The sequence below is a fragment of the Aethalodelphis obliquidens genome, unplaced genomic scaffold (assembly GCF_003676395.1).
Source record: "Aethalodelphis obliquidens isolate GAN/ISIS:26980383/991018 unplaced genomic scaffold, ASM367639v1 scaffold31, whole genome shotgun sequence".
In the NCBI taxonomy this organism is placed as follows: domain Eukaryota; kingdom Metazoa; phylum Chordata; class Mammalia; order Artiodactyla; family Delphinidae; genus Aethalodelphis; species Aethalodelphis obliquidens.
The window spans coordinates 16,143,687-16,169,957 of record NW_020837975.1 but is presented as its reverse complement, the minus strand read 5'-3'; the positions used below and the strand labels follow the sequence as shown (position 1 = coordinate 16,169,957).

Genomic DNA, 26,271 nt, shown 5'->3' with positions numbered 1-26,271 from the left:
ACCCAATCAACAGAATCTGACATGGTTGGTGACGTTATTCTGGAACTGAGTCCCTGGCTTTCTGGCCACCACACTCCTTGGGGCCCCACCTAACTCACTGACTGTACCCTCTCAGTTTCCCTCACTGGTCCCTTCTCCCAATTCCAATTTTCAAATGTTGGGAATCACCCCAGGGCTTTGTCCTTGGCCCTCTTCCCTTCCCTATCTAAAAATATTTCGGGACTTCCCTGGTGGCACAGTGGTTAAGGATCCACCTGCCAATACAGGGGACACGGGTTCGAGCCCTGGTCTAGGAAGATCCCACATGCCGCGGAGCAACTAAGAGCCCGTGTGCCACAACTACTGAGCCTGTGCTCGGGAGCCCGTGAGCCACAACTACTGAGCCCGTGTGCTGCAACTACTGAAGCCCATGTGCCTAGAGCCCATGCTCTGCAACAAGACAAGCCACCCCGATGAGAAGCCCGCACACCACAACGAAGAGTAGCCCCCGCTCGCCGCAACTAGAGAAAGCCCGCACACAGCAACCCAACGCAGACAACAATAAATAAATACATTAAAAATAAGTAAATAAAAATACTCCTTTCCGTCCCATGGCTCTAAACACCACTCTAGACCTGTTCTATAGCCTGAACTCCAGCCCCACAGTCTAGATCTATTGGGTTGGCCAGAATGTTCATACAATGAACAAATATTTTGGCCAACCCGTATATGGTCTAGCCTTCCAGCACCGGCCTCTGCCCCCAACTCACCCTGCGGCCTCCTCGCCTACCACTTCCCCCTTCACTCTGCTACAGCACACGGGCCTCCTTGCCACTCCTTGAACATGTCAAGGAGCTTAGCCTCAATGCCTTTGCTCTTGACATTCCACTGCCTGGATCCTTCCCCAGATATGTAATTTAATTCAGGTCTCTGCTCAAATGCCACCCCATCAGCAAGGCATGCCTGACCTTCATGAAAGAGCACCCACCTCCCGTCCGTGACCTCTATCCCCTTACCATGATGCCTCCTTTTCCTTTAAACCACTTATCACCACCCTGCATATTTGCATCTTATATATGTATGTGTTCGCTTATGCCTCTTCCAATAGAATGCAAGCTCCATGAGGGAAAGAAACTTGTCTCTTTTGTGAAAGACTATCTCCCTAACACCTAGAAAAGTGTCTGACATATTGTAGGACTCAATAAATACTAGTTGAAGGAATGAACATATGATAACATCACACAAATGAATAAGTATGTATCATCTAATTGTTTAGTAATTGTAAATGCTATCACCTGAACCATATTTTAATTCCTTAAGGGGAGAACCTTGTGCCTTACCTTCCAAATGTGTATGTAGTTGGCATAGTTGTGGGCACGCGGTAGGTGTTCAATAAAGACTGTGGCTGCCTCACCGATTTGAGCAATGCAGAGAAAAGCAGGACCAGAATTTCAAGGATATTCAGCAAGTCGTTATTTTTAGGTAACTCTATGTGTGCAGATTTTTACAAAGAAAATGAACTGATAAGAGTCCCTGCCCTGTGAGAATATGGTTGTATGACACTGAAAATGGAAAATCATAATGTATGTGGAATTTTAAAAAGTGTATAAATGACTAAAAATAGGTCAAACACTTATGGCAAGAGCCCACGCTGAAAGAAATTCAACTAGAAGATAGAATAGGGGTTAAGGCTAAAGGGGGAATATGGGATTTTAACTCAAGAAATCTAGATAAAAATAAGAACTGAAGAATGTTCCATACAAAGAGAGGGGAATTAATCCGGAGAGAGGAAGGAAGAAGGTAGCGGTCCAAAGCTACAGGTGCCTGTCAGGTTTTAGGACCAAAGAACACAGCCCCACATCCCTGTGGACAAGTTTGTTCTCAGAGGAAGGAATGTGAGGTTTTGCATCAGTGGCACCACTGACTTGAGAATCAGAATCATTAATAAAAGAGCAGCAGCTCTGGAATTTCAGGGCGCTGGGAGGTTCTGTAATGTTTCCAGATCATGCTTCAAACCAGTCCCTCTGTCCTGCCACAGATCACTCCCAATCAGTTTTATTTACAAAATGAACATGCGAAACTTGACAAGTTCGTTGAGCTAACTACTAGATGATTCCTTTAGCAGTCTGCTATTCACGTACTTTTAATAGAATTTTTTATACCCGAGAGGAAAAATAATCAAGAAATTATTTTTGTTGACTTAATTTTCATGGCAAAAAGGATTAGAAACTGAAGAAGAGCATACTGTATTTGCCATTGAACACATTGTTGGCACTGAATAAAGGTATAATTGGTGGAGGTTATCATAGCTGGTTCCCTAGTAACCCGGTATTTCTTTGTGATTTTTCAAGGTTACAAAAGTGAAACAAGAACTCTAGGTAGTTCCATCGAGAATTTAAGGTGCTTAACAAATACTCTGCATTGCCTCTGAGTTAGCACTGCCTTGTTTTTATTGTTTTTTGTTTGTTTGTTTTGTTTTGTTTTGTTTTTGGCTGCCCACGGCATGTGGGATCTTAATTCCCTGACCAGGAATCAAACCCTCACCCCCTGCCTTGGAAGTTCGGAGTCTTAACCACTGGACCTCCAGGGAAGTCCTTGGATTGTTTTTAATTTCCTACCCCAGAACACATCACTGCCTCTGTCATTGGATCAGAGCACCTTTATTCGTCCTAGGCCAGGCCCATAAGCTTCCTTGTCTTATTAACAGGGAAAACGACTTTAGAACGACCTCTGCAACTTTTCCCAGAGCTTTGGACCACGAAGACTGACTGAGCCTCTCATTTTTTCCCCTCAGTCACAGGCCCTCCTCAGCCCAGTCATTATCGTCCTGGCTTATTTCTTCCACCTGGTTCTGTGGGGCAGACTCCCCAACCCGGCCTCCCGACGTAAGAAGTCTGACACTAGAAGGGCTGGTTTCGTTTTCACAAGCTTTGAATAAAAAATAATAATAATTCAAATGACATTTCCAGGTCGATGAAGTAGCTTAACACAAAGCTTCTGCCAAATAGGATGCTTCTTTCTTTTCCAGACGTCTTTATGAACTGAGCAAATTTTAGATTTTAGGGATTTCTAAGAAGTTTGAATATATGCTGTATCATCTTTCACGCTTCTAGAACTTCAGAAATAGGCAAAGCCACTGTCTGACATTGGATCTTCCTTTCATTTGCCCTCCAGCAGACACCCTCGCTCCCAAGGAGATAGGCCAGGAGAGAACGAACAACTGGTCTACCCACTGACTCTCCCTATAGCCTTCTGTTGGGAAAGATAAACCACTGTCTTTCCCTTCTGTTCCTGATAACGTGTGAGCTGCTACACTGAAGAGACCACCTTTTTTCCTATTATCTATTTACCTCCATGAATTGATTTAAATTGTTTTTTTTACTTGCATTTGATCCCTACTTACTTTTGAAAAAAAAAAAGGCATATAAAAAGGATTAATTTTTCTAGTTAGAATAACCTAAAGTCATTCTGACTGTAGTAATGTTTTCTGCACTTTGCTTTAAATTCTCAGCAGGAAACTTTTCTTGAATTTGTTTTGAGTCATACTAAACTGTTTTTAAACATTAAATGTTCAATCAAGATGTGTGACCCTGGGTAAGTCCCTTAACTTCTCAAGCTTCTTCCTCACCTGCAAAACGACATCTTCTCTGCCTGCTTCACAGGGTTATTGAGAAATCAAAAGAGTTAACATAAACTTTGGAAACTACACAAATATAGCATATGATAGCCTAAGTGAAGGCACACAGAACCACTCCGAAAGAGGACGTATGGAGATGGAGCCTCTAAGAGGCTTGAGAAGAGACCCTCAAAGCATGATCGCGGCACCCAGCATAGCACATTCGTGGTCATTTAGCATACCAGACATCACGTGAGCACCTATAAAACAGAATAAAGGTGAAAGGAAACAGAGACAAGAAAAGCAAGGAGGAGAAAGTATAATTAATGTAAGGTATATTCTGAGACAGGCAACTATAGCAGGAACTAAATAATCCCAGGAGCTATAATATTTTTAAAGGAACCAAAATAGGAAATTTTTTTTTTTTTTTTGTGGTACGCGGGCCTCTCACTGCTGTGGCCTCGCCCGTTGTGGAGCACAGGCTCCGGACGCACACGCCCAGCGGCCACGGCTCATGGGCCCAGCCGCTCCGCGGCATGTGGGATCCTCCCGGACCGGGGCACGAGCCCGTGTGTCCCCTGCATCGGCAGGCGGACTCTCAACCACTGCGCCACCAGGGAAGCCCAAAATAGGAAATATTTGATGCCAATTTTTATAAGCTAATTTTCACAATGTTTATCTTTACCAAACAGAAGATTTACCATTTTGAGATTAAGAATCGGGATGCAGCCCAATTCCTTCCAATAAGTAAAAAATAAAATCAGCTTAGAAGATATGAGCAAAATTTTGTCAAATAAAATGTGTGAACATATATGCATACCCACAAATATGCATTAGGAAAAATATTAAAAGTAAATACATGAAAATACTAACTGCGGTTATATTTGGTGCTGAATTTCAAGTGACTTTTACTTTCTTCTTCATATTGTCTGCATTTTCTGAAATTTCACAGCAAATGTTTTCTTATGTAGTAATTAAATTAAAACAAATGTTACTGTGAGTGGATAAATAAGTTGTGGTATATCCAGACAATGGAATTCAGCGTTATAAGAAATGAGCTATCAAGCCATGAAAATGCAGGGAGGAATCTTAAATGCATATTACTAAGTGAAAGAAGCCAATCTGAAAAGGTTACATACTGTATGATTCCAACTATACGACATTATGAAAAAGGCAAAACTATGGAGACGGTGAAAAGATCAGGGATTTTCCAGGGTTTGAAGTGGGGTGGGTAGGGATGAATAGGCAGAGCACAGATGATTTTTAGGGCAGTGAAACTACTCGGTATGATACTATAATGGTGGACACGTGTCATTACACATTTGTGAAAACCTACAGAACGAACAATACCAAGAGCAATCCCTAATGTAAAATAAGGATTTTGGGTGATAACGATGTGTTAATCAATGTAGGATCATCAATTGTATCTAGTACCACTCTGGCGGGGGGTATTGATGATGGGGGATCTGTGCGTGTGTGGAGCAGGGGGTATACAGGAAATCTCTGTATCTTCCTCTCAATTTTGTTGTGAACCTAAAACTGCTCTAAAAAATTAAACCTTAAAAATAAACATTATTTGAGCTGGGGGTTTTTGAGCACAAGCCAACTGTTCTCCTTGCTTGGCCCTGCAATAAACCTTGCCCTGCTCAAAAAAAAAAAAAAAATTCTACTTAAAATGTAAGAAGAAACAAGTGGGCAGCACTGAACATCATATATGTTTTTCTTACTATTCCCACAAATGTTGTATTTTCACCAAAACAACATATTTTCCACATAATCTAAACTACCGAAAAATAAAAGTATTATTACTTCTCTACCATGGCAGAGCATTTATCCACGATGACATTAAAGACTAACAGGAAAAAACAAATCCTGTTTAGTAGGTGAGATTATTTGTCTCCTGTGACTAACAACAGTTCTAATTTCGCTAAGAAGAACAGATGGCTACATGAAGCTAAGCAAGGCTCAGAGGAGTCCAAAGTGGTATCACTGGTTGTCACACGAGACTCTTTACCTGGTCCCCCACCTTGCATCCTAGTCCTTCACAGGTCACACTGAACAAAGGACAAATCAAACGACTACAAAAATATATGTGAGTCTAAGCTAGCTTTGTCTTAACCCCTGATAGAGATCTCTATAAAGCTTCCCCCTCAAAATACTCACAGATATTCAAAGCCTTTGTTATCAAACAGCAGAAAAGGGGACTTCCCTGGCTATCCAGTGGTTAGGACTCGGTGCTTTCACTGCTGGGACCTGGGTTCAGTCCCTGGTCAGGGAACTAAGATCCAGTAAGCTGCATGGCTTGGCCAAAAAAAAAAAAGCAAAGCAGCAGAAAAAGTACGGACCTGAAGTGAGAAAACAGAGTCGACTTTCCTAGTGTGAAGGACTAGGAAATGCAACCCCATGAGGTCTCAGTTTCCTCATTTGTAGAAAAGAAGTTAATAGACATAAGGCATCCAGCCCAGAGCCTCGTGAACTAATGAACATTAATTTTTGTCCTCCCCAAGCCACCCCCAGCACAGACACACTTTAAATTGGATGAATTTTGTTACACTCCATTCGGCTTTGGAACCCTTTCTTAGAGTCAAAATGTCCTTGGAAGGTGGTTTTGTAAGGCAGAACCCCGCTCCTGTGGAAGGGAGTGGTGAAGCTCAAAGGTGCCGGGAAGGAAGCGGGTCTGGTGAGGGACAAAGAAGTGAAGAGAATGGAGCGACAGGATAAGCTGAGATAAAGTGGGAGGTGGTGGGACTGAGTTCTCAATGAGGGCACTGAAGGCTGTAAGGAAATGCGGATGTGGCCACAGAGAGGGGACAGCTGACGATAAAGTATGACAAGTAAACCGTAAAGTTCTAAGTTACTAAAATAAAAGCTGGGACCCCGCTCGTTCTCCCTACAAATTAAGCGCTTTACATCCTGATGTGTTCAAAATAATACTGTGCACTACCTTTGGCTCTTTCAAGTTAGATTCTCAGTTATTCCATCAGCACCTAGCATTCAGAGGCTCTGACACAGAGCAGGCTTGCTAGAAATGTTTGCCCAATTAATATAGATACAGGCTGACTTTTCTTCCTAAGGTTATTTTAACTACCAAAGTCATCATGAACAGAAGGGTCGAAGTATCAACATTGGGATTTCACTGCATTGCTACAGGTTCTTTGTAAGTGTGCAGAGGTCTTGGGATTTCAGATCCTAATGTACAAATAAGAGTATTTTTTAAAGCAGTTATTTTTAATAATTTACAAACCATGAGTCATCCAATAGTCTGGCTAAATGTGGAAGAGACTAGTATGACTACATTTTCCTGAGGTGAAGACTATCAAAATCCATTCCCAGAACTGGCCAAATAGTACCAGGGATAGAACTAGGAATAGAGCTCAGCTATGTTTCGCCTTCAGAAGCTCTTTGTAGTAGCAAAAGTTTTTTTTTTAAGTTTTCTTCCAATAGATTTTTTTTTAGTGCAATTTATTCCTATTTTGAAAAGAATGAAAGGAGACATATATAAATGAGCCAGAAATGCCACCTACTCCTTCCAACACAAGGATCTCCCCATTCCCCCATAAAAGCCTATATTTACAGCTGAATTTGGCTCATCCTGTTGAGTGCCCAGCCTAGAGGCACACAACAAAAGTGGTAACAACCAGAGGCATCTATCTAGATCATCAGATTTCCTTCCTCTGGTCAGTGTGTGCCACAAATCTCACGCTGCAAAAGCTACAACTCATCCTTCACTGTCAGATTTCTTCCAATTCAGTTGCAAATGTTTATTTACTTTTATTTCAGTTCCCCCAACAACAGAGAATGCAGAAGTGGTCGCCTCCACACCACATAAGGGCTTCTCCTGAGGCGATGGTGGAAGGTGGACCCGCAGCAAAGAACAGGTGGCCGGTACTGCTGTATCTCGTCCCGTTCTATTACTAACTTCAATTCGCAAGCCACCACTGGGCCAGTATGTGACAGACAAACTACAGTCAAACCGAATCCTCAGTACAACTCCTAGACAGCCTGGATGCAAGCAAAGGGAAAAGGCACGTGTCCAGCTTGGGTTATTCCAGCTACTTGGCTCTACCAAGGAACGGTGGAATCGGAGCTTACAATATATAGAACCAACATAGAACAGATTAAAAAGGGGCCAAAATATGTTCTGTAAATAATAAAATGGGTATATATCCTACATTTTGGTCCATCTATGTTTTCCTAATTATAGACTCCAAAAACTCCTGTATCCCTGGCCCCAGCAAATTTCCTTGCTATGTCTGATCTGTGCCAGCAATGTCTAAAAATACCCACGGAGACCCCATGCGGGAACCCCCTGAGAGGTGATCAAAGCACAGGACCTTCTGCCAACACGCTATCCAAATCGTCCACCTTTGCTCCCTTTGGACCTTTATAAAAACCTTCGTCCTTCGTGATTATGCTTTAGACATTACCACGGCCATGTGCCCAACCTTCTTTGAAGTCCTGACCACTGAAAGCTCTCACTCTGTCTCTATCACAGTTTTCCTAAAGGAAAGGGAGGTTGGTTCACAAGTCTTAAGTCCTCAGGGAAGAAAGGAGCTCAGAGAAGAACAGACAACCGGACAGTTTCTTGTGGACACACCAGCGGGTTTTCTGTTGCTTCAGATAAACCAATACATGATCAGTTTCACGGCTCATTCCTCGGGGAAACATAGCCAGACTCGGTTCACAGTATTTCAAAAGTATCACAGAAAATAAGGAATAAATTCCCTTCCACTGCCCACATATGTATAATGAAGAGACTTTTCCCATCACAAAGAAGGATTCAGAAGACGGCTCCTTTTTATAATAGGAGTAAACCACATCTCTTGTCAGTTGTTTTTCCTTCCCACTATCAATCTCTTGGCCTCAAGAGCAGAAAAGAAGGGCCACTGATTCCCTTTAGGTCACCTTTTCCAGTGGAAAAGGCAGCTGTAGGTTTTAAGAATCCTTAGGATGGGGTTTTGAAAATAAATTATCTGAGGGTGAGGGATACCCAAATGTAGAAATCACAAAAATAACTCAATAAAGTCCCAAAGTGCCAAGGCCATTAAGAAAATACCACAGTCAAGGAAGAAAGGAGGCCCGTAAAAGGAAGCAGGTTGTGACTTCTCACCCAACCGCGGGCTGTGGGTGGCTCTCCAATGGTCAGCGATGCCTTGGAAAGGTCAAGTGTAGTGGCTCAAGGGTCTAAATGTGCTTAATGAAGCAGGGAGCCCAAGTTATTTTGGGAGGAAAGAAAAATATGTTTTCTGAGTATTTTTCCTTTCCCCTAGCTTAGCACCACACCCACCTAGCCTTTCCAGTCATGTCACCTGTTTCAAAGTGTTTCTTTGGTCTCTTTCCTTATTTCTTTTCCTTTAGAGAAAATTATATCCACTTAGTTCAAAACAAAGAACCCATCTGAGAACACTACATATGTGTGTGCTTTGTTTTTCACAGCGCTTCAAGCAAACCATCTGCTGGCATGCTAATTTATGATTACACAAGTTGCTCAGACAGGTATTTAATCAGTGAACGAGTGGATTAAGGCATAAATTTTAAAATAGAAACCCTGACACTTGGCTTCAGGAGAAAGGTTAACCCAGGAAGCTGGGCTCTTTGCTTCCCTGCGGCTCCAGCTCCATGGTGGAAAGGAACAGTGGATAACGTCAGCCCTTCTCAGATTCGCTCTGCTCAACTTCTCCCCTGCTGTGCCAGCTTTTAAATGCATGAAGGTTTGTTTTCAGAAATAAATCCTGCCTATTTCCCCTCTCCTTCCTCCTCCGTGCCGATACATTCCTTGAGGGTGATTTTTGGATTGTGTCTCTCAAGCTCCAGGTTACATGAACTTTGGTGTCACCTGGAAATGTTTTTAATTTCTCCCAGTATGGAGGGAACAGAGAAAAATGAATCGACTTCCTAAAACTTTACCTTTTGAATAGGGCATACCCAAATCAAATAGACCTGAGTCCTTCTAAGGATAAAACGGTCTCACCCTCACTCGGCCCCACGTTCTTAATAATGCATCTCTTCTGATTATCAATAACAATTTTTTTTGGACCATGTGGCAGATCCGTTTCTCTTGTTCGTCATATTTTTTCTCAATTAAAGATTCTAATGGCCATTGAAGCAAGACAAATTACCCTCATCATTTATGTCTATAAACCTCTGTGACTCTGAGCTTCAGAATTATAATGGGAAACAGAAATCATGCCTTTGATTTTAAAAGCAGAAAGGTGGCACTGTGTTGCACTTCATAAACACACAGAGAATCGAGAAAACGGAAGAGACTCGAATGAAAAGCCCTCCAGTCAAAACCTCAGCCTTCAGCCACCCGTTCTATTTCAGAATTCTTAGAGTCAAGAAGTTCTTCTTTAAATCTAACCTACATCTATCATGCTTCAGTGAAAACCTACTCTGTCTGTGCCAGAAACAAAACAGCTGGTCACCATACACAGCTTAATAACTCCTCATAATTTTGAAGTCTGTTATTAAGTCATTTTTTAGTCTCCTCTTCTTGAGGCTAAATAATCCCAAGTCTTTCAACTTATCCTTATAGGTTCAATTTTACAATCCTTTAATCATCATCAATGCTCTTTGCTAAACATTCTTAAGTTTTCCACATTGCTCTTATGTTTTGAAACCCAGCTCACCTTTGGAATTGCTTCTCGTTGTCTATAAAAACCCAGGCCTTTAGTGCATTACACACAACCCACAGAATGTACTCGAATAGGAAACCTACTGCTTTGTTTGGGTTCTTTTTGGTACAAACCTACTCCGGAGGCTCCTTCTCTAAGGAAAACATGTTCTTTGGGAACCAGTGTTCTCACTCCTATGCGTTCTTCCCCACCAGAGCTCTTCACGGCCTTTCTCAACCCACGTTCCCCAAACGATCCTGTTATACAATGAGTATCTAGCTAATCTGATCCACGTATTTAAACCAAGTTGTTAAGCAAAAAAAGTCTTAAAATATGCTATGCCTTGCAGATAACATCTATGAAGGTCCTGTCCTCAAAGCCTTAACTCAAAGAAGAATCTCCGGCACCTTCTCTGGTGAGAATCACACGAGGGAGGTTGGGGTCAGTCGGGATGGACGTGGAGACCCCTTCTGTGCTGCTCAAACTGCACCACACCAGCCGTGCGTAGAACTGTGGGCAGCTTTGGGGTGTGTGAATCTAGTCAACTCTCTCTGCAACCTTCTCCAACCATATAGGCATCCCCTATGGCCTCTCTTCTATCGAATGAAATATTAGATTCTGACACTGACCGTGCCCTTCTCCTTGAAGCCTCTTCCCCACTCTTCCTAGAGCTGGCTCTGTCTCACCCTCAGGTCTCTGCTCTAATGGAACCTCCTTCCCTTCACACTCTAGAATAGGTTCCCAGCTGTCCCTCAATGCCCCATCCTTCTTTATTACTACATCAGTTCCCCTTACAACACTTGTCACAACTTGCAGTTAGATGCAATTATAGATAAAGGTTCGTTTGCCCACTTCTTGACTGTCTTGCCCACTGAATGGCTCCTCAAAGGCGGGGTCATGTCTGCTCTGCTTTGTATAACTGGCACTGGCTCACAGCACACACTCAATTTTTGAAGGAATAAATGTCTCCACTGCTGGAAATATTTACATTTTAAAACATATCTAGGGGGCGGGGGGGGAGGGGGAATGGGATGAAGGCCATCAAAAGGTAGAGACTTCTGGTTATAAGATAAATAAGTACTAGGGATGTCATATACAACATGAGTGATCTAATTAACACTGCTGTCTATGATATATGAAAGCGGTTAAGAGTAAATCCTAAGAGTTCTCATCACAAGGAAAAAATATTTTTCCTATTTCTTTAATGTTGTACCTATAGGAGATGATGGATGTTGCCTAAACTTCCTGCAGTGATCATTTCATGATGTAGGTAAGCCAAACCATTATGCTGTACACCTTAAACACATTCAGTGCTATAAGTCCGTGATACCTCAATAAAACTGGAAGGGAAAAAACATCTCTAACTGTCTTATAAAGGGCTCTGTCAGCTACTACAAATGGGGTTGGTATTTTGCGGGGTGGTATTTTTTTTTTTTTGCGGTACACGGGCCTCTCACTGCTGTGGCCTCTCCCGCTGCAGAGCACAGGCTCCGGACGCGCAGGCTCAGCGGCCATGGCTCACGGGCCCAGCCGCTCCGCGGCATGTGGGATCTTCCCGGACTGGGGCACGAACCCGTGTCCCCTGCATCGGCAGGCGGACTCTCAACCACTGCGCCACCAGGGAAGCCCCTGGGGGAGTGGTATTTTTAGCAGTGGGACAGGGTGGTGGGAGGGTGGGAGGGTGGGAGGGAGGGAGGGAGGGAGGGAGGGAGGGAGGGAGGGATCCCACCCAGATCCGTCTGGTTTAATCATTCAGACATGGCCGGGGCCACGCCCTGCCCTACCCCGCCCCCCAGCACAGAGACAGCTGCTGCCTCTTCCAAGGCTTTAACTGGGAACTGGTCGGTCCCATCGTCTTGCTTCTGGTCCTTAAAACAATTAATCTCGTGTCCAGTTATTCTCTCTCCTTTCGGCTTCAACATAGTCACGCCTCTTGTAGCATTCCCATCATCTTGCTGATGCTATGTCCTCATGGCTGAGTCCTTCACAGAAGAGCCGGCATTTAATTTCTATGATAATTTAATGAGTAATGAATATTATTTATTAATATCCAGGATGTATCACTGGCGGTGGAAATCTTCAGAGATGCGATTATGGACCTTTTTAAAATTTTCTTCTTTTGATTAATTTTTATTCTCTAGTTTTTCCACCATGTACTTGTCTGCATTTTCTACTTGAGTTATTTTTTTTTAAGGTTAACCAGCTTTATTTCAATGGTATTCAAAGTGAGATTCTACTGAGGGTTAACTTACAAAACTTGTGTTCGTCACACAAAATTCGGTGTTTTCAGCTCTGTTCAACTTTCATCTTAATGAATTCAAGACTCATTCAACAAACATATAGATATTCACACACACACACACACACACACACACACACACACATTTACCTATATATATATACGTCTTCTGTGTGTGAGGCCTTATACCTTGGGACTTGTTTCCTATACAGCAAGGCTACCACATCACCAGGTTTGCCTCTCAGGTAATACTACTTCATAACATCAACAAAGAATACCCTGGGCACGATACCAGGAGCTCCCACAACTTTAATGACGAAGCAGCAGGGAGTCCGAGCAGTGAATAACTGAACAGGAAGAGACCTGGGCTCCTTGCCCACCTCCATAAATCATCTGCTGACTTGCAGACCAACATGCAGCAAATGAGTTTTCAAGTGCCCATGCCTCAGTTTACCCACCCATAAAATGCATAATGCATCCCTCAAAGGGATGTAAAGAGAATCAGTGAGGTAACAGTCTAAGCCTTTGGAACTCCTTGGCAGGAAGGCGCTACATAATTACTATTTGGTACTTAAGTTGCCCTTCATGTGTGCCGAGTACTTTATGATCATTCCTTAGGAGTTACTCCCAGATATTCTGAAGTTGTCTTCATGTCTATTTCCACTAAAAGGATGAAGAAATTGAACTGGAGAGAAGTGTAGCGATTTGCTCAGTGTCACTAAGATGGCATTGAGGTCTCAGAAGAGGACTTTCCAGGTCCTCCAATTCCCTCAACCACAGCTGAACCCACATCTTCAACACAAACTACCAATACAGATGAAATCCCCGTTAAACTGCTCTAAAATAGCCCTCATGGTACAAAAAAAAATTGTAACTTGTTTTTGTAGAATAGAGGGAATGGCAAGGAGGTGAAACAGAAACCAAAGCTCTAGAATTAGTAACCCAGACTTCACAATCAGCCTTTTTTTTTTAAACACATCTATATTTCTCCTCACTTCCGGTATAATAGTGTTTCAGCACCTTCATAATCTCTCTGAAGGGCCCATATTTTTCTATGAATAATTTCCAGGACCAACCCTAAGGAGGCATAGAGCCCAGGTTAAATCACCCTGAGTTTTGCCCAGCAAAATACATACTGGCATTTTCACCCAAGTTGTAGCTCGTGAAAATGAGTGTCAAGAAGGTAAAGAATGAGAAGATGCACGTCACACAGGGTGCATATACAGTCCGAGGAGCCATGAAAAGGTGGAAAGTACCAGCCTGCTTGAGAATTAGCTGGCCTCTTCCCACCAGCCACTTCCTGCATAACTCCAAGGAGGCGTGCACAGAGCCAACGCTGGAGTCACCCCATCTACTTTGCTTACAGACAGTACTACCCAAGACCATGGCCCTGGTTCTCCTGAACCATGCTCCTCTAGTCCACACATCTGTTTTCTCCCCCTGCTTCATTCAGTGACTCAGGGACCTTCTTTCGCTAAATGAAGCGTCTTTTGGCTCTGAGTCCTGTACTCTCACTAAAATGACAGAAGACGTGTGGACACAACATCTAAGAAGTGCCGCTCTGGTTGTTCAATGAGCAGCAGCCAGATGACCTCAGAGAGTCAAGTGCAGTGATGGAGTTCTTTACCATAAATTTGGATAGAAAGTTCCAGAGCACCACGGGCCCTGCCGAAGGCAAAACAGTGAAGTTGGGGGTTGAATTTCCTCTCCCTAAATGTCCCCTCCATTGACTCTGTCTGTGGGAACATTCCCTCCCACCACCTCTCCACCCACTGGCTCTGGACTTTTCAGAGCCCCTATTTCCCTTCATCCATCGTTCATGAAAGTATACCTGTCCTGGATTCCATTCCCTTAACTACTACTCCACTAACCTGATCATAATGGCCTGAAAGTCTCAGCCTAGAGAATGGCTAGGAGTGTGGCTCCCAGACTCCCTGTAGGGTGCCTCTCACACCATGTCACGCTGGCAGCCAGCAGCCACAACTGCTAACGTTTTCAGGAAAAAAAAACGGAGTTTACGACAAACAGGTTCTCGCTGAAGGAGCTACCAAAGGACCTACATAAAGAAAACTGAATCCAGAAGGAAGAACTGAGGTGCCAGAAGGAATAGTGAGCGAATAAATCGATAAACATACAGGTAAATATGAAATAAACAATTTAAATACTGATGATGACTAATTCGGGGAGCATAAAACAGATAAAAATATCAGACGGGGGGCTTCCCTGGTGGCACAGTGGTCGGGAGTCCGCCTGCCGATGCAGGGGACGCGGGTTCGTGCCCCGGTCCGGGAAGATCTCACATGCCGCGGAGCGGCTGGGCCCGTGAGCCATGGCCGCTGAGCCTGCGCGTCCGGAGCCTGTGCTCCGCAATGGGAGAGGCCACAACAGTGAGAGGCCCGCGTACCGCAAAAAAAAAAAAAAAAATCAGACAGGGACTTCCCTGGTGGTCCAGTGGCTAAGACTCCACGCTTCCACTGCAGGGGGCACAGGTTTGATCTTTGGTTGGGGAACTAGGATCCCGCATGCCACGCCGCGTGGCCACAGGGAAAAAGAATCAGACAGCGACATTAGGAGAGACAGAGTCAAACTTACAGTTACCAAAGGGGAAAGGGGGGGATAAATTAGGAGTTTGGGATTAACTAATACACACCACTGTATATAAAATAGATTACACAACAAGGACCCACTGTACAGCACAGGGAACTATACTCAATATCTTGCAGTAACCTGTAATGGAAAAGAACCTGAAAAAGAATACATGTATACATAACTGAATCACTTTGCTGTACACCAGAAACACTGTAAATCAACTATACTTCACTTAAAAAGGGAGAAAAATAAAACAAGATCTCTCTGACTCCAAAAAAAAGAGAGAGAGTGACTGCAGTTAAAAGTATGCTAAGGTTCTTCTATTATCCAAGAGGTAGACAGAGATAGACAGGTGAGTTTTATTAAGACAGATATACACTTTAGAATAGTAATGATAATTACTAAAAGAAAAGAAAGAAATTGAATGATAATTTGCAAACCAGGAGAGGAAAAAAGCCGGCACATATCTAGAACAAAACTAGATGAGAAATACTCTTATTAAAGGGAAATGTTTGCAAAAGGGGGAAATATGGAAATATAAAAACCCAAACTCACAGCTTGAAATTATAAAATCCTGCACTCTTAGTAATACACCAGACCTGAAAAGCATCAGGAATCCACACTGCAACAGCTGACCTGCAGCAAAATTGCAACACTTGAACTTGGCAATGACTGCCTTCAAGGCTGGCCAAGGCCCTGCCTGCCCACCTGACTCTCTGTTTACTTCTAGTACACAGGACTTGGCTGATAACTCTCCCTTTATCTCCCCAAGACCGCTGCCAATAAAGGATTCAAGATGCCTTGTTTTCTATCTTAATACAAATTTAAGTCTGAGTTACCTTTCTCAGAGGTGTCTGGATATAAGCCGTAATCCTGAATTTTAATGAAGTCCTTCTGTCTGCTAGCAAAGAGTCTCACTGCCAGTGCATAGCAGCAGAGAAATTTGGAGGGGAACGGGGAGCCCTTCCTTTGCTACGTAAGTACCACATCCCAAATACAGTCTCCTGCATATGACCTTGAATTAATATTTTCAATTTACGTGCTTTTTTATGAACTCCCTTAATTTCCAAGAGTTTCTCGAAAAACGTGAGCAATTATTTTCCATGCCTGCCTAAATAAAAACTGCCGAGATTTTATGTGAAGACCAAAGGTAGGCTTTAGTTGACACCATAAAGTTGGGCTATAACATGCGAGGTAGGGACAAGTATGAATATGAAGAGCAACATAACATATCTTTTTTCTCTGTTATTTTTAAGTATTTCCCATTCTCCTCTGGTCCATTCCTTCCTGAAGCAAATGCTAGAATACAAACAAAATAGAAGTAAGGTAGTTCTGTGATCTATTGGGAATTCTCTCTCTTGGGAAGGAAAATTCATCTTTTATAAAATAAACAAAGCCAAAAAATTTTGTCCTCTCTCTCAAGTCCCTAACACTGTTTTAAGAATGAATGATTTCTGACTTACAGTGAGATATAAACCGGTGACACACTTGGAACCAGTCTGTGTGTGTTTTGAGAGCATATATCGCTTGAAAACCTGCCATGCTATATTTAGTTACAAGTAAATATATCAACTGGAACTGTGTCTGTGGACAAGGTGTTCTTACTGGGAAAGCCACACTCCTTGTGAACACACGTCCCATACACTGAGAAAGCACTTTTGGAACTGGGAAGCCAGGGGAGAGTGCAAAGGAGGGACACGAGCATGTTTTAACGGCTGCGACAATTTGCCATGAAAGGATGTGAAGGCCTGGCTCCTTGCTGCAGCATGCCATGTGCTGCTGAATTCGATTACTGCCATGCCGTCTGCGAGCAAAGGAATGTGTAAACAGGCCATATAGCCTTGCATCAGTTCCACAGAATGTTGCACAACCCAAAATGCCTCTCGATGTGTCATTTCCTTCTTGGCCATCTTCCCAGCCCCTGACAGTCAGTCAACAGAAAAAAATAGTACTGAAAGAGATTTAAAAAGGCTCTTCTCAAGAATGCATTCCACCAACCACCAGACTTAACCTCCACCAGCGCTTCTGACTCTCCCTCACCACCCTCCTTAAGGAAAGGGGGAAAGGGAACAGTTTTTTAAGCTGTGATTATTCTCTTAAGTCAAAGATGTTCAACAAGACTTCCCTGGTGGCGCAGTGGTTAAGAATCCACCTGCCAATGCAGGGGACACGGGTTCGAGCCCTGGTCCAGGAAGATTCCCACAGGCTGCGGAGCAACTAAGCCCGTGCGCCACAACTACTGAGCCTGTGCTCTAGAGCCCACGAGCCACAACTACTGAACCCGCATGCCACAACTACTGAAGCCCGTGCACCTAGAGCCCGTGCTCCACAACAAGAGAAGCCACTGCAGCGAGAAGCCCACGCACCCCAGGGAAGAGTGGCCCCGGCTCGATGCAACCAGAGAAAGCCCGCATGCAGCAACAAAGATCCAACACAGCCAAAAATAAATAAATAAATAAATACATTTATTTTTAAAAAATGTTCAACGATGTTTTGTATACTAGTGACTAAAGGATGAATATTTATGACCATCAAACTGCTGCTTGTGTTTGCTGACTTGTAAATATCAAACATGACATGTACCCATCATGTCCATTCCTTGGGCACTTCAGAGACAGGGAAGAACCACTGGAAGTCTGCAAGTCAAGAAGTGAAGGGCTTCTTTGCAGCAACATGGATGAACTTGGAGGGCATTATGCAAAATGAAATAAGTCAGACAGAGAAAGACAAATACTGTATGATATCACTTATATGTGGAATCTAAAAAATACAACAAACTAGTGAATAAAACAAAAAAGAAGCCGACTCACAGATATACAAGACAAACTAATGGTTACCGGTGGGAAAAGGGAAGAGGGGAGGGACACTATAGGGGTAGGGGAAAAAGAAAAGGGTTATTATGGGATTATATGAAATCATGTGTGTGAAACTTTTGAAAACTGTAAAGCACTATAGAATTTAAAGAATCTTTCATTAAAAAAAAAATTGGGGCTTCCCTGGTGGCGCAGTGGTGGAGAGTCCGCCTGCCGATGCAGGGGACACGGGTTCGTGCCCAGGTCCGGGAGGATCCCACATGCCGCGGAGCGGCTGGGCCCGTGAGCCATGGCCGCTGAGCCTGCGCGTCCGGAGCCTGTGCTCCGCAACAGGAGAGGCCCGCGTACCGGAAAAAAAAAAAAAAAAATTGTTTCCCCGTTAAAAAAGAGTTAAAGGCTTTTCTACTAATACTTTCCACCAAAGACTAAAATTCAGGTCTGTGGCCTCAGGAATATGTTACGAGGCTTAGCAATAGCAAGGGTATCTCAAATTGTCTCCACAGACAGCAAGGATGTGAACGCAAGAACTGTGTCCAGATGTATCAAATAGCTTTAAAACAATTCGGCTGTCCCTCCATCCAACACACTTTACATGCCCCCCATTTTCTTTCACAGGTGACCAAGCTTTATATCAGCATCCACCATGGATAAATAAGGAAAGGTCATGGGCCAGCCATCATCAAAAGCCTATTCCTTCACCCAACTAGGATGAAGAGTAGTGGAGGATAAAAGCCGGCTGCCGCTGACACCATCTGCAATCAGGCAGAGAAAATGCCAGGCTCGCCATTCTCGCCACCCTTCACGGGACTGGAGGTGATCCAGTCTCAGAACTGGGTGGAACAGCACAGGAGAAAAATGAGACGATTCTGTGCCCAGACCACTCTGTTTTGATTACATCTGTTACCTTCAGTTTATAAGGTAAAATGTCTGCAACTGGAAGTGCCCAAGAAGATGGAAAAATAAAATGTTCTCTAAAGAATTAAAAATGTGCTGATGAACTGGACACAGGTGAGAAGGAACAAGCAGGGAAAAGAAAACAGTTTGGCTGCAGGACACAAGCCTGACAAGCTGGGTGAAGCAGGGTGCTGACGCAGCTCTAGAAACACACATACACCCTGCACGTCCAGAGAAGCTCTCACTCACCTAAGCGCCAGCCCTACTGAAATCACAAGCGGAGCCAAGCAGAGCACTGCTGCAGCCATTCGCTCCAAGCCTACAGGAAGGGAGCCGGATGTTGGGAAAGAAAAGGTGGGGCTTCCCCCTTCGCCCACCAGGTCAGGACAGGTAGCTGGCCAGCAGTGACTGGGAGTGTCCCAGCAGTAAGGACACAGGTGATGGCTCTGGCCTCTCCCTGAGAGAAACTATTAACTATGATTTACTTCCCTGGGGCACAACACACAAAAGCTATTAGAAACCCATCCATGTGTGTTAGGTATCAGGTTTGCAGGTGTGCTGGCAAGTGAGACTTTTCAGTGCTGGGTGATGTGGAATACAAAGCCTCCAGCCTTGCTTATTGGAAGAGTCATAAGACACTCTGGCTACAGACTTGCCATGTTGCCAAGCAAGGCTAATAACCTCTTTATGTTCAAAGATCTAATGTTCTTCTCAAATAAGAGTATTGATCTGGCTTGGCTTGCTACTGACCTGTTAATACCAAGCACCACAAGGTAACACCCACCCTTAATTCATCTGGTAATTACCAAACTGGTCCAATTCAGAGTGAAGCTACTATCACTGAAACTTGGAGTCACCTTGTAGAACTTTAAATGTCTCCCAGATTAAAAAGTCAAGAGATCGGGCTTCCCTGGTGGCGCAGTGGTTGAGAGTCCGCCTGCCGACGCAGGGCACACGGGTTCGTGCCCTGGTCCGGGAGGATCCCATGTGCCGCGCAGCGGCTGGGCCTGTGAGCCATGGCCACTGAGCCTGCGCATCCGGAGCCTGTGCTCCGCAGCGGGAGAGGCCACAGCGGTGGGAGGCCCGTGTGCCGCAAAAGACAAAAGAAACAAACAAACAAAAAAAAAACCCAAAAAAGTCAAGAGATCTTTTCAGGAGATGGTACCTCAAAAAGTTATTTCTCCTGTTGCAACCATGACATTTCCCATCTAAGCACTGATGGAAGTTGGTGATATTGGTGGTCCAGTGAACCACTGCCCCCATCATTAATATCCTTGTGGGGTTACCCACCCCACCTTGAGGCTAGGCTGCACCTGTATGTTGCTTTAACCAACAGAATGTGGAGGAAGTAACTCCATAGTAGCTCTGAGCCTTAAGAAGCCTTACGAAGACCTGAAAGCTCACACTTTTGCACCTGAGGGAGACCTGAGCTGCCATATAGGAAGTCAGACTCTGCTAGAGAAGCCGCATGGAGAGGGCGAGGCTCTGGGACTACAGGAGAGAGAGAAAGGCCCAGCTGTCCCCTTATTCCACCAGGCCCAACCTTCCAGCCATCCCACCAAGGCACCAGACATAGCAATGAGGCCATCATGCACGTTCCAGCACTAGCCACCATGTTACTGCAGACACAAGAAAGACGCCAAACAAGACCACAGGAAACCCATCCAGATGAACCCCAGTCAACCCATAGAGTCGTGAGAAATAATAAACTGGTTGCTGTTTTAAGCCATTATGGGGACTTCCCTGGCGGTCCAGTGCTTAGGATTCCGTGCTTTCACTGCAGAGGGCCCAGGTTCGATCCCTGGTCGGGGAACTAAGACCCCACAGGCGGCACAGTGCAGACAAAAAAACAAGTAAGAACCATTATGTTTGGGGATGGTTTGTTATTTAGCAATAGATAACTGACAAAGCAGCAAGAGAATGAAAAGGCTTCTGACGGTGTAAGGTGATTTACTTTTTCCATCCTCTGCACAGCCAATAATACCCTTCCCATCAGTCCTCTTCCCTAACTCAGAACCACTGCAATAGAACATGACACTGCTGAGCAAGATTTCACCTTCCTGGAGACATTCTTTCAATCAGATTGCAGCTGGAACCAAGTGCATACAAGGAACAAAGGATCCTAATAGAAACTGATGCTTAAAAGAGGTATCCAAACGCATTACTGTTGCCGCTGCGCTCCACTGACTTCTGCTGGCGAACATACGGCAGTACCTCTTCAGAGCTAACTTCCCAACAGGAGGTCAAAACGCCTTGCCTAAACACAAGACTTACAAATTTGGGATCTTAAGTATGATGTCATGTCTTAAAATGATAAGCTGGCAAAGAAAATCAATGGCATTTTGTAAAGATGTGCACCTTCTCATGTTTACGCTACTTAAGATGAAGGTTCTAATAAGTCATCGGCTATGTTCCTTTAAAGGGAAGTTTTATAACTGAGATGAATCACAACTGCAAAAGATCAAAGTTAAAAAACATCAATGATGCCATGGGGTACTTTTTAATCTTGTAATGAGTGATGATCATGTGCTCTTATGAAGTTAGTCCAACTGCCAACGCCAGATGTGTATATTAAGAAAAGGAGTTGTTTGTGATGTGACAGCACCAGTTCAGCTGCCAGAGACAGAAAACATAGAAGGATGAAACCTTTCTGATTTTTGAGTGAAAAGCAAGTCTTGGCAGATGTGCTGATAAGCAGGGCCTCCAAGGAGGGGTACTAGTGCCAGAGCATCCTCTCTTGGACTTTGCTGCAAATAAACTGTTTATCATCAGTTCTGTACAGCTGTCCTCAGGCAGCATGAATACCTGCTCAAGCACAATTTATAGCACTTATTAGTGTTATTTACTGATGAGCAGAAATTAGTAAAGCCATCCGCAAGAAAAAAAAATGTTACCCTAGAGAACAGAATCTAGATGGTATCTATTTCCTGGAAGCGTACGCTAAGCAAAACTACAGCAAACTTCTGACACTGAAATTGATGTAATAACAGCTCATGCTTAATTAGCACTTACTACACGATAGTCACTGGGCTGTGCATTTTACATACATGACATCACTGAACATCTCTGCAGCTACTGACGAGAAAGATACTATTATTCTTCTTCTCACTAACTATTATTATTATTCTCACTTTAACAGAGGAAACTGAAGCAAAGAGAACTTAGGTAACTTGCCTACCACCACACAACTGGTAAACAGCGAAGCTGGGCTTTCAGTCCAGACAGCCTGACACAAGAGCCCACACCCTTAATCACTATGTTATTGCTGAGTAAAGACCCAACCACTTAACGCAGAACTTGTCCTTGTTCAAACAGCTCATCTACCAGAAGTAGCCTGTTCAATATATACTATGGTCTTCCAAAGAAGGACTGAAATTCCATTAACAGAAATCAAGAGCACGAAACACTCAACCCCTTCAAATCACTGCAGCAATAAACAGGTGTACATTCTTTCGATGACAACCACTACTTAAAGAATTAAAATTTTGTGGGAGAAGATGCTAAAACAATTGCATTCATTGTCTTTTTTTCTCCCCTGAGGAAAGCCTTTTTCTGAAGTCCTTCTCTGTTAACGGTCGAAAAAATAAGCCACTTTGAAGTCTAGAGCAGTGATTGGCAAACCACAACTTGTGTGTCAAATCTCACCCACCACCTGTTTTTGTAAGTAAAGTTTTATTGAAACACAGCCATAACCATCCATTTATGTATTGGTGAAGGCTGCTTTTTTTTTTTTTTTCTGCGGTACGTGGGCCTTTCACTGTTGTGGCCTCTCCCGTTGCAGAGCACAGGCCCCGGATGCACAGGCTCAGCGGCCATGGCTCACGGGTCCAGCCGCTCCGCGGCATGTGGGATCCTCCCGGACCGGGGCATGAACCCGTGTCCCCTGCATCGGCAGGCGGACTCTCAACCACTGCGCCACCAGGGAAGCCCGAAGGCTGCCTTTGAGTTACATTGGCAGAGCTGAGTACCTGTGACAGAGATCGTATGGCCCAAAGGGTTGAAATCATTTACTATCTGGCACTTTACAGAAAAAGTTTGCCAACCCATGTTCTAGGGGATTCTCCATTTACCATCACATACACGAAAACCAGTCAAAATCCTATCATACTCACAGTTGAAGGAAGTTGAAAATCCTGGGCATTTTCCACACCTGGGAGTCTCAAAATTAAAGAACAATATTGAGATGAGAGCTATACTTACAAACATTCAGTGCCCAGATGGCCAAGAGCAGGGCAGAAGGAAATAATCCAGTACAGAGAACCCAGGTTGTAGGATTAAAATGTTACTGATACCAGACCCTTCGTTGCATCCAGACACTGAGTTTGACCAGTCACCTCGTGATGTCAGACAAATGACATCACATTTCCACAGGTATTTCTGGATCATGAGCAATGTTACTCAGGCTGACCTAGGGTGGTGGTCTGCCACTCGACTTCTGTATCTGCTTCCCCCTCCTACCCTCAGCAGCACCCAGGTCACACAAGTACCAGCCGCCCCCTCCACCCGTGACCCTCATTGCTTTCAGAGCACTTCTCTGCCTTCACAGGGCAGTGAACCTAGCAACTATTAATTCTTCCAACAACCTCTTGGGAATGAGGTAATACTACCCTCGCTTGAAAGAGAAGCGACTTTCCCAAAGCTATTGTTCCTCCCCTTTGTCACTGCTTTCAGAATGAGGCAGCACCCACCTTTCCCCGCTTCCTCTCCCAACCATCAACTCTGAGCACCAACCCGTGAACATCTGGACACACACACGCACACAAACATATACACACACACAATGATGGTTTTTCCAAGAACTGAGAAAAGCAGCTGAGATCAGCAGGAAACATCTTTACAAGACAAGTATTAGTCGTGTTAAATGTTAAAAGACTACCATCCTGCTTTATGCATTACTAAGAGGGATGTCCCTGCCTTTCCAGGAACGCAGGGGCTAATTAGATTAAATGCTAGAAGATGTCTTCCATCCTAAGGCATCGTCCCAGATGGATGGCAGTCCAGAAAAGTCAGACAAAACCCCAAACCAGGCCAGACGGCCCTGTGCTGATCGATTCACCTGCACTGCATGACCACTAGCCCTGATAACCAGAGACTTGGGGCGACCAGAGACGTGTGTGTGGCCACAGCCTAATAGGACATTCTCAAACTGAGCAGACAGGTCCAGCACTCCCAACGTTGGAAAATCTAGAAGAACGCCATACACATGAAAGGCGGAGAAAAGAAAAACCTCAAAGACTGGCTTTTGAGGCAGGAAACCTCCCTAGTTCAGGCAAGCAGTCAGCCTTCGTGAGATGAAACAGCGGCCAGAGGAGCGGAAGGCAACACGTGTTCCCACCGCTCAAGGACAGGCTGCCAGGGGTAGAGGCAAAACTTCACCAGCCCTTTGCTCTCGGTTTTAGGGGAAGAAGAGCTATGCCACTCTCACTGCCCAGGTAGGTGTATTGTTATATAACAAATATTTCTGCCAGCTGTCCCTCCACCACAAACCAAATTAAACTCTCCAAACACAATGGCTAGGCCTCCAATGAATTCACTCATCAAAGGCAGAGTTCTGTATGATGTTTCCACTGGCATAGAATTTTTAATGTTGTATATATCAAATAGTCTTTAATCCTTAAATATATTTAAATACTGCTCTGGTGAGTATGTTCAAATTAGTTATGGGGGCGGGGCAGGGAAGGCAAACCTGTTTTAATTTAGGTTTAGGAGGAAAATGATATTAGCCCAAATGGATTGTGTGCACTGCCTTAAAATGATGCTGGTTCAACCTTCTAGATGTCTCAGGAGACAAATAAGTCAAGGTGGATTTAAACCTGGCCTGACTCTGTTAAAGAAACTACCTGTGGCAATTACTAGAACAAGACCAAACAACAGTGTTGTAACGATCGAGCAAGTTATCCTTTGCAAATAAATTCTTTGTAATTAAGCGGTGTGCTCTTTATAAAGGGAACTGAGTGTAAAAAGTTAAAACACATTCTTAGACCATGGGAAACACACGCAAATGCTTTTTGACCAAGCTCAGGATTTTTCAATTTATTGTTTTCTTCCTCAGCTCTCATGGATCTGTTCTGCCTTGTCTATTGTGCCCAGTGGATGAACAGAATTTTTAGTAAAAAATTACAGCGACGGAAAGTCACAAAGTTATGTAGGGCTTAGCAATTTTGCGGCAAAGGTGAAAAGTGTAATTTGATTTTCTACTAACTGTGAAGGTCTCCTAATTGTCCCTCATAAAAATATATGCAGATAGCAAACTTGGCAAAGAAACTATGTGAAAGTAGCACTAACTTATTTGGGATAAATTCCTCACAGGGTCTCTGTAAACTCTATTCCCATTTCCAGTAGGAAGGCAAGCACTTACTTCTGGGTTCCCGGGGTCCATCCACTGTAACTTTAATAGCTCTGTGGTAGGTGGCGACTTGAGGAGGATTTGTGAAGACAGTTATGGTCAAGGTGAAACTCTTGCCTGCAGATAGAAAAGGGGAAAATCAACAGTGAATATAAAAAGACAGTACTGATGACAAAAATAGCAGTACAGATGTCCAAACTGCATTTAAGCATCGCTGAAGAGGGAACAAAACAACAAGGGTCAGGACTCCTTATTCTAATGAGAAACCCTCTGATGGCCACCTTAGGGAGTTGCCAGGCTCACTGAGTGCTAAGATCATCATCTTCACGGCAGTCCTGTGCAAGGAGGCTCCAATTCCAAAAAGCGGCTCAGTAGCGAGAGCCGTAATGAAAACAAAAACTGGACCTCTTGAAGAGGGTTCTCTTTCCCTTCAGTTTTCTCCAACATCAGGAACACATCCAAGCAGAAAATTTTAGAAGTCTTTATTTAGGATTAGGTCATGACCCCGTGAGAGAACAATAGTAAATCACTGTTGATTATGCTACTGACTTCACATGGCTTTAGCATTTCATTTGCTTAACTGCACTACAGTGAGAAGATGAAAGAGGAAGGTTCTTATGGGAATCATTTTAACAGGAGCCAGTGTCTCCCGTCCTGGCCTTAATGTGCCTGTGGTATGATGATTTCATCATTACTGGAACAAAGTTTTTTTCCTCCCTGCCCACCCCTTCCTTAACATACATCCTCACTCAGCAGCAATCTTGAAATGACTCCCTGACAGTGACTTATTTTTGGCTAAATATACATGACACCTCCCAATGTAAATATGAATACTTGCTTTTAGAGGAGGGTGTACTTCATCGAAATATTACATCTGATGTTTCAAATTAATGAACTAAAGGTGATGAACAGAGGTTGGGGGGAAGACGGCGCGGGGGGGGGGGGGGGTGATGGGGGGGGAGTTTAGGAGCAGATTTGGATGTTTGCTTTCTCCAGAAGAAGATACCAGACTCTGTTACCCAGACTCACTGACAGTTGTAATCAGTTAGATTTGCAACGGTTAGTCATGTCAGATAGTCAAAACTGCAAACTGTTACAAGACAGGAAGAGGTGGGCGTGAAGCAGTGACTCAATAAAACATTCAGCAATCTCAGGCCAGAGCATTCATTTAGCCTGCTCCT

The 26,271-nt window shown here is 43.9% G+C and overlaps 1 protein-coding gene across 5 annotated transcripts in view; it reads right to left on the bottom strand.

Annotated features, from left to right (window-relative positions):
* The window catches only part of RUNX2 (RUNX family transcription factor 2), a 227,490-nt gene that overhangs the window by 187,294 nt on the left and 13,925 nt on the right, over positions 1 to 26,271 (bottom strand). For all 5 annotated transcript variants that reach the window (XM_027127420.1, XM_027127423.1, XM_027127421.1 and 2 more), the window contains exon 3: positions 25,103 to 25,207. In XM_027127420.1, coding sequence (XP_026983221.1) covers positions 25,103 to 25,207 — 105 coding nt within the window. The remainder of the gene's footprint in view (positions 1 to 25,102; positions 25,208 to 26,271) is intronic.